This window comes from Heptranchias perlo, chromosome 15, assembly GCF_035084215.1.
Source record: "Heptranchias perlo isolate sHepPer1 chromosome 15, sHepPer1.hap1, whole genome shotgun sequence".
Classification (NCBI taxonomy): Eukaryota; Metazoa; Chordata; class Chondrichthyes; order Hexanchiformes; family Hexanchidae; genus Heptranchias; species Heptranchias perlo.
This window is the reverse complement of record NC_090339.1, coordinates 42,974,960-42,986,691: the sequence shown is the minus strand read 5'-3', so window position 1 is coordinate 42,986,691 and position 11,732 is coordinate 42,974,960. Positions and strand designations below refer to the sequence as shown.

The following is an 11,732-nucleotide window of genomic DNA, read 5'->3' as shown; positions in this document are numbered from 1 at the left end:
TTGTGGCTGATAATCTGTCAAAATGGCCGCCTCACCACGCGCAGCATTTGAACTGAGAATCTCCCGCCAAACCGGAGATTGACATCACAACTAACCAATCGGTTCCCGGTTGCCGCCGGATTCTCACGCTCGTTGGATCGTGCCCGCTCTGGATAAACCAATCAGAGTAGGGGCGAGGGGCCGTTTTGTTGGGGAAGCTTCCAGTGCGTGTGAGAAAGAAGTTGAGGGCGTCTGTTTGGTGAACCCCTCCTGCCCCTCACAATCACCGTCCATTTTGTTCACCCCCCCCCCCCCCCCAGGACGATTATGAATCCTGTCATCGCCACTGAGATTTACATCGCCGCCTGCCGCTGTGCGATGCTGATGTCTTCGAGTTGCGGCGCGGAGTTGGAGCAGGTGCTGGCGGATCTGTGTCAGTTGCTGCCCTACCTGCGCCAGTCGCTTTCCTGCGCCGTCTGTGGTAAGCGGGTCGGCAACGGGCAATAAAAGTCGACCTAGATTTGAGGGGACGAAATACGCAAGAAACGGCTTACCTAGGAGTGAGTCAGCCGCGGTGGTAGATAGTTTGGGGGGAGGGACGCGGGAGGTTGCTGTCCACTGATGCCTCGACCGAAAGCTGCTCTGCCCTCTTCGTTGGCTATTTTGAAGGTGCTTGTTGAAGGCGGGCGGAAGGGCAGCACAACCCTGTTGGTATAATTACTTTTGGTTTTCAGATTTTACATTTCAGTACCTCCCCCCCCCCCCAAAAAAAAATCTCCGGTCTGAGATCCTCATCTGTTTTGGTCACTGAGGCACGAGGGAGGCATCGCAGCCCTGAAAATGGTGAAGAGCACGGTTGATCCCTAGGATTACAGCACTGAGTTAAGAGAACAGGCCGGCAGCCAGGCTGAATTGATAACATTCCGGGACTTGAGCACATAATCTATTTTGGCACATCGTTGCATTGCTGAGGAAATGCTGCATATTTGAAAAACGACCTTTTCAATGAAATGTTAAACCAAGGCCCCATTTGCCTGTACAGGTGCATGTAAAAGATCGCGTTGCATCATTCGATTGTTCATAATTTTTGTGTTCTCTTACACTGGCTGTGAAAAGAATAACTTAGTTGTTGCCTCAAATGCAATTTCGTTTTTAACCTGTTTCAAGAATATAAAACTCAACACAACCATACTTTACTGCAAATGTTCTCAGCACAGCAGCTTATTAATTGCATGCTGATTCAGAGTCGTAATGAAGCAGAAACTGATTTCCTGATGCTGGAGCAGCTCTAGCTACATGTTAAACACGACTGACAAAATTTGTTTCAAATGTATGTCAGGTTAGTTTAGGGAAGGGGGAAAGATTTAAATTTCACAGATGAGCAAGCCAATTAATTGTTCAGGGTCTATGTTTCCTTTGCCAACATTTTTGAAAAGGCACATGAAAACATCACTGAAAGATTCTGGTCTCCATCCTCAGTTTAATAAACTCTCAGGACTAAATGTAAATATTGACTAAGCTCTTGTCCCAAGCTGGGTTTCACTATGATGACTTTGGAAATCATTGGATATGCCAAACATTTTTTTTCAGGGAGCAAGATAAACGTATAACATTAAAGACATCACCAATTAATGAAAATCAAATTTGTTGTTCTTGAAACTGCTGTGATCTTGTTTACAAAATGCTCTCTGGTGGAATTTTTATGGTGGGTTTTGATTAATTTGTAATGGAGTATTCAGTAAAATTGACATTGAAGAACCTTTTGGATGTTCAGGGCATTAATACATCAATTAATTAATTTAATACAAAGTGTCAACCTTGGCTCAGTCGTTGCACTCGCACCTCTGAGTCAGAAGGTTTTGGGTTCAATTCCCACTCCAGAGACTTCACATAATCCAGGTTGACACCCCAGTGCAGTACTGATGGGAGGTGCCATCTTTCAGATGTGACGTTAAACCGAGGCCCTGTCTGCCCCCTCAGGTGGATGTAGAAGATCCCATGGTGCTATTTGAAGAAGAGCTGGGGAGTTATCCTGGTGTCCTGACCAATATTTATCCCTCAACCACCATCACTAAAAACAAATTATCTGTTGATGTCATGTATCTCATTGCTGTTTGTGGGACCTTGTGTGTCCAAATTGGCTGCCGTGTTTCCCTACATTACAACAGTTACTACATTACAGAAGCTCTTTGGGACATCCTGAGGTTGTGAAAGGTACCATATAAATGCATGTTCTTCCCTTTTCCTTTACAGTAAACACAGTATACTGCCAAAAGGGAGACAATTTGTGATCTTTCACAATTTTTGTTCAAACACTATTCTGTACTTGTAGACATGCATAGAGAATCTGCAACTTATGGATGAAGAAATTGAAGAGCAGACTGCATTTCAAACTAATGTATAAAGGCCTGCAATGTGTGTGCACATATGGATTGTGGATTCCTTACATTATATTGGTAGGGCTCTGTTTAAAAAAAAAGTTACAACATATTACCAGACTTATAAACTTGATCTGGAATGCTGTAAAGTTGTTAGGTAAAGTAGTAGAGTTTGCCTCTATTTGTTAGCAATGATGAACAATACATGTCATGTAATATAACTAGCATAGTAGGAATTACAGTCTGGGCAAAGAAGCAATAAGGTCACCATTGTGCTCTGCTTGTTGTCACTCTTCCATTCAGATTGTCCTGTATACATCTTTGGTTTTCTGCATGGTATCGTAACATCCAGGATGCATTCCTTAACCTGAGGCAACCTATTTTGCAGCCCACTAGCACTTCACCCACATGCTCATTCTTTGCGAGCGTGCCTAGCCATGTGCACGTGCACTTTCCAATAGGAGGTCACTGGATATCAAGTGAAAGCATAAAAGCCTGAATAGCAAGCGGTGGCTGGTTATTTTACCATTTGGTGCATCACAGTTGAGTCCAATTCTTTGCTCAACTGTTCCACATGTGTACTTTCTAGTTTGGGACACTGGATAGTGATTGAGAGCAAGCCCAGTTGATGTTTTTCCTTGTGTAGCATGGGTTGCTATGGCTTTGCATTGATGTCAGGATCATAATTACAGCCCTCATAGCTCTTCTGACTTAGGAGTTGTTACACAATCTTTTCCCCAACCTGCAGAGAGTTCACCTATCAGCCATCAGAACTTCTTATTCATCTTTGAGTGTACAGCAGTATCCATGTTCATGAAAGGCACCTGGAAAGTCAAATTATTTTGTTCAGTAGCAAATCCATATCTGGGATTTGAATGCTAAGTAAGCTTGCCAGACCCATTTGAGCATCACATTTCTCACATTTAAGAGTACAAACTGCATACTGTTAAGCTGTAGGGATCAGCCAGTATCTGTTTTGATGGTAGTTCCATGCTGGCCTGTTTGCCATTTGCATAGGTTATTAAGAAGCATTCATACTTCTTGCCAAAAATTATATCAGAACTTTATTTTTCTTGGGCGAGAGCAGTGGTGAAATTCTTCCAATAGCAGCTTGCTTCTTACCTTTGAAGGAAATGCCATTTTGTGGTTGAGGGCTTTTGGTGTTTATATTAACAGAAGACATTCAGTATAAAGCTATTATTCATTTTAATTTTTCAATAAAACTTTAAACATTAATAAATTGGTTGTACATCAAGTTACTACATTAGTTCTTTGTTGGCTAGATACCACTAGGGAAATTTAGAGATCATTACACTTGGCCCAAATGTCATGGACCAATATGGAACAGGTTTTTCTCAATACCATCTGCAAGAGAGCTAATTAATGTAACAAGTGTGCTTTAACTAACCATTATGGTCTTGGACTGAGAGTTGAAATTGATGAGCACTTTCTCATTGTTGTGCTGGAAATTGGCATCAACATTTTGGTTGTAGAATTTATCATTTACAAATTTTTGATGCTTTGCCATCATTCATTGTTTTGTTGGAACAAATGAGGAAGAATCTCGGTTTGGTTGCCTTTGGTTTCTATTTCTTGCCCGATTTAACTTTGTGTGTCAGGACATCTTTGATCTCTTTACTGACCTTTCCAGTCAAAGTATGGCTCAGAATAAGGCCTTTATATACAAAAAAGATGAGGAAGAACATCTGACCAAGATGCCCCCTCACATAATGCAAAGTGTTAATTTTTTTGTGGAGGTTGAACAGTGGTCCAAAGGATACTTTTTGAAAAAAGGAGGAATACTTCGCTTCTCATGGTACTAAACTGAATGTACTAATTTAGTTTTTGTTTGGTGGGAGCATGGGAGAAAAGGTTAGAATAATATAGGCTAGAAAATTGAGTGTAGGAGAATGAAGAGAATAAATCATGAGCTAATTGAAATGGTTATCTTTTTCTGTTTACCAGAACTAGCCACCACTGTAGCCAATCTATTCCATTGCAGCTGTGACATTACAATTGATGCAACAGTGTGGAAAAATTGCTCAGGTACGCCTGATGTGCAAAATGCAGAACAAATTAAATCTGGCCAATTACCACCCTGTCAGTTCTTCCACAATTGTCAGCAGGTCACACCTACTTGCCAATGCTCAGTTCAGATTCCGCCAGAACTGCTTAGCTCCAGACATGGATGCAAGAGGTGACTGAAGGAACTGCCCTCAACATTGATATTTGAATGAGAACGGCACCAAAGAGCCATAGCAAAACTGAGGCCAAGGGGAAACCATGCAATGGCTGCAGTCATACCTAACACACAAACATAGTTGTGATTCTTGGAGATCAATGCATTGCAGCCCCAGGATATCACTGCCAGAGTTCCTCAGGATATCATTCTTATCTAACCATCTTCAGCTGCTGCATCAATGACCTTTCCTCCATCATGAGGTCAAGAGTAGGGCTCTTTGCTGATTTTACAACTTCCATTCACAACTCCTGTGACAATGGAGTCACCTATTGGCAATCTACAGCAGGACCGAGACAACATGCAGACGTGGACTGATGTGGTAGGTAATGTTTGTGTCATATAAGGGCCAAGCAATGACCATATCCAAGAAAAGGCCCAACCACTTACCCTAACCTTCAATAGCACCACCATCGCAGAGTCCCCCACCATCAACATCCATGTGGTCACTAGTAACCAAAAGCATACTGGATCAGCCATATCAATACCCATGGCTCCAAGAGGACAGAGGCTGGGTACTCTGCAAGAAGTGGATCACCTCCTGAAGCTCCTCCACAATTTACAAGGCTCAAGTGTGATGGAATACCTGCCTGGGGTGCAGTTCCAAAAACTCAAAACCATCCATGACAAAACAGCCTGCTTAATTGGCATCTCTGCCACTGAACCCAATATCCACCACTGTGCTGTAGTATTATCTGCAGGATGCACTGCAGAAAACTTGCCAAGTGTACTTTGAAAGCTCCTCCCAACCCTGTGACCTCTTCCACCAATCTGGATGAGAGCAGCAGCATCATGGAGACAACTTCACTTCCAAATTTCATACCATCCTGACTTGGGATATGTATTGCTGGTCCTTCATTGTAGCTGGATCAAGATCCTGGGATTTCCTACCTAACATTGTGGGACACCATCAACACAAGGACGGCAGTAGTTCAAGGAGAAGGCCTTAACTTCTCGGCAATAAATGCAGGCTTGCCAGCATCACCCACGTCCCAAGTGTAATTTGTTTTTTAAATGTTAAAACCAGGTTCACTCACAGCTTGTTTTGATATAATAACCCCAGAATAGAGATGCTATTCTATGTTTGGACAGATGGCTGAGGGAGAGATCAAACCATTTAATTCAAATACAAGCATCTTGTGTATTTTATTTGTAAAAATGTTTGGCAGCTGTTTTTGAGTTGGAGACATTTAAATTTTGTTTCTTCTGGACATTTTTTGAAAAGTATTTTTGTCTTGCACAACTTGGGTTGTCCAAATGAAGTCTTCAGGGAGACTCTGGACAACTAGCAACAAACCACCACAGAAAGCTTAATATTCAGGGACCATGTGTTTGATCCAGTTCACGCTACTGTTTAGTGCACCAGATGTGACTGTTATTTTCCTGTCTTCCACGGAGGGTTGTTAAGCCTGTAACCGCTGTAAATTTACACTAGTTGCTCATCCTCTGATTGGTTGATGAATCTGTTTGACACTTTATAGCTTAAGCCACAGTCCAGTGAAATGTTTATTCTACCACCTTACAAAAGAAAGACAAACTCGCATTTTATAGCATGCCTTCAGGATGTCCCAAAGTGCTTTACAGCCAATCAATTTCTTTTGAAGTGTCACTGTTATGTGGACAAACCTGCTAATTTGAGCACAAGGCCTCATGAACAGCAGTAAGATAAATGACCAATACATTTGTTTTGGTAGTGTTGATTGAGGGAGAAATGTTGGCTAGGATACTGGGAAAACACCCTTGGTCTTCAAATCATGCCATGGGATCTTTTATGTCAATCTAAGTAAGCAGAATGGGGCCTCATCTCATTCAAAAGATGAATTTGCGGATTTTTTAAAAATTCGTTTATGGGATGTGGGCGTCGCTGGCAAGGCCAGCATTTATTGCTCATCCCTAAGTGCCCTTGAGAAGGTGGTGGTGAGCCACCTTCTTGAACCGCTGCAGTCCGTGTAGTGAAGGTTCTCCCACAGTGCTGTTAGGAAGGGAGTTCCAGGATTTTGACCCAGCAATGATGAAGGAACAGCGAAATATTTCCAAGTCGGGATGGTGTGTGACTTGGAGGGGAACGTGCAGGTGGTGTTGTTCCCATGTGCCTGCTGCTCTTGTCCTTCTAGGTGGTAGAGGTCGCGGGTTTGGGAGGTGCTGTCGAAGAAGCCTTGGCAAGTTGATGCAGTGCATCCAGTGGATGGTACACACTGCAACCACAGTGGTGAAGGCAGTGAATGTTTAGGGTGGTGGATGGGGTGCCAATCAAGCGGGCTGCTTTGTCCTGGATGGTGTCGAGCTTTTTGAGTGTTGTTGGAGCTGCACTCATCCAGGCAAGTGGAGAGTATTCCATCACACTCCTGACTTGTGCCTTGTAGATGGTGGAAAGGCTTTGGGGAGTCAGGAGGTGAGTCACTCGCTGCAGAATAGCAAGTCTCTGACCTGCTCTTGTAGCCAGAGTATTTATATGGCTGGTCCAGTTAAGTTTCTGGTCAATGGTGACCCCCAGGCTGGTCGGGGATTCGGCGATAGTAATGCCGTTGAATGTCAAGGGGAGGTGGTTAGACTCCCTCTTGTTGGAGATGGCCTTTGACTGGCACGAATATTACTTGGCACTTGTCAGCCCAAGCCTGGATGTTGTCCAGGTCTTTCTGCATGCGTGCACTGACTGCTTCATTATCTGAGGCGTTGCAAATTGAACTGAACACTTCAATCATCAGCAAACATCCCCATTTCTGACCTTATGATGGAGAGAAGGTCATTGATGAAGCCGATGAAGCAGCTGAAGATGGTTGGGCCTAGGACACTACCCTGAGGAACTCCTGCAGCAATTTCCTGGGGCTGAGATGATTGGCCTCCAACAACCACTACCATCTTCCTTTTGTGCTAGGTATGACTCCAGCCACTAGAGAGTTTTCCCCCTGATTCCCATTGACTTCAATTTTACTAGGGCCCCTTGGTGCCACACTTCGTCAAATGCTGCCTTGATGTCAAGGGCAGTCACTCTCACCTCACCTCTGGAATTCAGCTCTTTTGTCCATGTTTGGACCAAGGCTGTAATGAGGTCTGGAGCGGAACCCAAACTGAGCATCGGTGAGCAGGTTATTGGTGAGTAAGTGCTGCTTGATAGCACTGTCGACGACACCTTCCATCACTTTGCTGATGATGAAGAGTAGACTGATGGGGCGGTAATTGGCCGGATTGGATTTGTCCTGCTTTTTGTGGACAGGACATACCTGGGCAATTTTCCACATTGTTGGGTAGATGCCAGTGTTGTAGCTGTACTGGAACAGTTTGGCTAGAGGCGCAGCTAGTTCTGGAGCACAAGTCTTCAGCACTACAGCCGGTATGTTGTCGGGGCCCGTAACCTTTGCTGTATCCAGTGCACTCAGCTGTTTCTTGATATCACGTGGAGTGAATCGAATTGGCTGAAGACTGGCTTCTGTGATGGTGGGGATATCGGGAGGAGGCCGAGATGGATCATCCACACGGCACTTATGGCTGAAGATGGTTGCAAACGCTTCAGCCTTGTCTTTTGCACTCACGTGCTGGACTCCGCCATCATTGAGGATGGGGATGTTTACAGAGCCTCCTCCTCCCGTTAGTTGTTTAATTGTCCACCACCATTCACGATGGATGTGGCAGGACCGCAGAGCTTTGATCTGATCTTTTGGTTGTGAAATCGCTTAGCTCTGTCTATAGCATGTTGCTTCCGCTGTTCAGCATGCATGTAGTCCTGAGTTGTAGCTTCACCAGGGGATGTCATATAACCAGTAGCCAAAATGTACTGAGAAATTTCTGTTCAGTCCTTGGATCCATTCTGCTTTACTTGGATATTAGGTAGGTAAAGGCATAGGGAATGAGAGCTCTCCAACTTGAGTGGTCTGAATCCCAAGAAAAGTATTTAGAGTAAATTACAATATAATCCACATACTGATCCAGTTCCTTTTATATAAAAAATAACAATTGACCCCAAATTAATTGCCTTCTGTGGGAATTTGTTCACAGATCTTCTGTTTTATGGGGGGAGAAAAGTGTTTAATCTTGTTCAATGCTTGCGAATTTTGCATTACCCTATGCTGTCAAAGTTAAAAAGCTTATTTACTTCAACCTCTTTTTTTATTCGTTCATGGGATGTGGGCGTCGCTGGCGAGGCCGGCATTTATTGCCCATCCCTAATTGCCCTTGAGAAGGTGTTGGTGAGCCGCCTTCTTGAACCGCTGCGTAACTTACTATCCTGAGGACTATCATCCTAGTCATTCTTCTCTGAATCCTTTCTAATGTATCCATAACTTGTTTCATAAGATAAATTCAAATGAGGAAGGCCATTCAGCCCCTCTTAATTCATCCATCCAGAAAAATCCCAATGTCCACTCATTTCAGCATCCAATTGTTTTTTAAATGATTGCAGAGTTTTTGCCTCCACAACTCTTATCTGGAAGTTTATTCCACACTTCGATTGTTCTGTGTGTGAAGAGAAATTTCCTGATATTGATCCTAAAATTACTGTGTATTAGTTTGAATCTGTGTCCCCTAGTTCTATTCCTCCAGTTTAATTTAAAGTAATATTCCTGGATAACTTTTTTCTATACCCGTAACAATCCTTTATGCCTATCTGAGGTCACTTCTCAGAGGTGCCCTTTCATGCTGAAAAGCCAAAGTCTATCTAGTCTTTCCTCATAACTCAGACCCTCTGCGCTGGGGATCAACCTGCTAGCTCTTCTGTACAGTGCCTCCTGCACTTGAACGTCTCTCATTTCTTGGTGACCAGACCTGGACGCAGTATTCAAAATGTGGCCTGACCAGAGCACTATGCAGTTTGATCATTACCGCCTTTGATTTATATGCTACTGTTTTTGCTATAGTTCAGCATTCTGTAAGCTTTGTTGGTTTCATTAGTTGGACATGTTTAGCGTTAAGTTTACGAAGACTCTTGGGTCTCTTTTCACTTTGTCCATGGCTGTTTCAATACCATTCATGGAGTATGCGTGTCATCTATTTTTCCTTCCTATGTGTAGCACTTTATACTTGTCTGCATTCAATTTCATCTGTCAGTATTATGCCCACTTATGTTTTTTCCAACTCATTTTCTAATTTTTGAGCTGCCTTTTCCAATTTCACTGCCCCTCTAGCTGGTGTTATCTGCTAATTTGACCATTTTGCATTGAGTTTCTGAATCCAAGTTGTTAATAGAAACAGTTTTGCGTTACCCCTCTTAGTATCCCCGCCCCCCCGCCGTTCCACTGTGGTACAACTTCTCCAGTGAATACTAATTTCCCGCCTTTCAGTCAGTTTCTTATCCATTCTCAGGGTTTTTGCCGAGTCCCTACGGCTCTGAATTTAATGAACGTTCATGTAGAACTTCATCAGAAGTCTTTTGGAAGTTGAGGTACACCACATCATATGGTTTAACACAGTCCACTTGGGTTGTCACTTCCTGAAAGTGAGGAGGTTGGTCAGGCCGGATCTTCCTCTTCTGAATGCATGCTGACTACTGTTAACTTGATTATTGTTGTACAGATGATCCTCAAGTTTACTTCTTATAATCCCTTATTTTGAGGTATGATAACTAAAACTGCATGCTATTTTTGCCTTACCATTGATCTGTATGTCATGTTCTGACTTGTGGAGGGCATTGAAATACAGTCAGTTAAATACCTGACTTGCCTTATTAATGACTGCCTCACAATGACCAATTCTTTGGCCAATCCAGAGCTGCTATTTCAGTCCTCATTTTGTGTAATATATAGTTTTTGTTTTGTCAATCACATTGAAACTGCTTCAAAATATATTTGTATCCATATTTGAAGTCTTGTTTCTTTGATTTAGGTAACCTACTGAAAAATCCAGTTGGTCCCAAAAAGTCAGTCTGCCAACATTTTGTATGTAAAAGATGTACAGGGCAGAAAATGCAAATGAAGCCTTCCTGCAGTTGGTGCAAAGACCATGGAACATTTGTGGAAAATGAGCAACTTCGTATTCTTCTAGCTTGTTATAAGAAACTTTGTGGCTATATAGCTGGCTGTGCCATTATGGAGAATATTTCAGAAAGAAGCACCTTACCAATTAACCTGAATATTTTGTTGGAAGAAGGCATGATGTTGGTGCAGGATGAAATAGAGTCCAATGTGTTGTGTTGCACAGAAAAAGCTATGAAAATAATAAGTAAATTGACTCCACTCCAGGTGGTACAAGTACAGATGGTGCAAAAATCTATTATCTCAAATCAACCAACTGACAGTGTTGATACCAATATAAAAGACAGGAAGAAAGCTGTTAGTGTCTCTACTAGAAAGATTTGCAAACAAAGCATGTCACAGACAAATCCTGATGGTTGTAATGTAGAAGATACTGAGGATCAAAGTTTAATTCAAGCATCCACAGAGCAGATCCCTACATCATACATACCACCATCTGACAAAAGTTCACTTAACTTAAAGAAACCTACTGATAATAGACACAGTAGTGTCACTGAAAAGTTGAAGAACATGGTGAAAAGTTACAATGCTAAATACAAAAATGTAAAGAGGTTAGGCGTTCAAGAATGTGCTAGTTCAGTGAAATCTGTGTGCAAAAAGCCAAGAGGGAAACCTGGGTGTAAATGTGGCCGTGCAGCATGTGCCCCCAGCGTTCTCACTTGCAGGGGGCAGAGGTGCCCTTGTTATGCAAATCGTAGAGCTTGTCTAGACTGTATCTGCTGTGGGTGTAACAATTCTTACATGGAAAATGGTACAAAGAAATTAGAGTCCTTTGCTGTTCCAGAGATAGCTCATAAGCAGAGCAGATTACTGAAGAGTGTTGGTAGTTCAAGTCCAATAGCTCATGCAAAACAACTGTGATTTATTTTTATGGAAATGTTATTAATAAGTGCACCGGTCTTGAAAGTTTTTAATTATGTTTCAAGAAAGACAGCCACATTTTTGAACATACCTAGACAACAAACAAGTTTATATTACAGTTTCCATTTTGTTAAGTGATTTATTATTCTCATCTTGGCATGAAAGAATTTCTACTATTCTAGGGACTATTATACACTCGTTATTCTTCCTACCACTTGAGAACAGCCTTGCTGATTTTTTAAAATAAGGATGTACTGGAAGGAAGCAGAAGTGCTTCCCTGACAAGTAGAAGTTGACCAGCAGTCCCTGATG

General features: G+C 42.5%; 1 protein-coding gene across 1 annotated transcript; it reads left to right on the top strand.

The window, feature by feature from the left end:
* The first annotated feature begins 306 nt into the window (after positions 1–306).
* On the top strand, positions 307–11,420 carry LOC137332739 (E3 ubiquitin-protein ligase MSL2-like). Its single transcript, XM_067996680.1, has 2 exons — positions 307–460; positions 10,411–11,420. Exons 1-2 carry the CDS (start codon positions 307–309, stop codon positions 11,418–11,420), a joined length of 1,164 nt encoding a protein of 387 aa, XP_067852781.1.
* The last annotated feature ends 312 nt before the right edge of the window (positions 11,421–11,732 follow it).

Excerpts from the sequence above, each read along its gene's own strand:
- LOC137332739 (XM_067996680.1), top strand. The coding sequence starts at position 307 with ATGAATCCTGTCATCGCCACTGAGATTTACATCGCCGCCTGCCGCTGT. Across the intron at positions 461-10,410 it reads GCTTTCCTGCGCCGTCTGTG|GTAACCTACTGAAAAATCCA; the intron begins GTAAGCGGGTCG and ends TCTTTGATTTAG.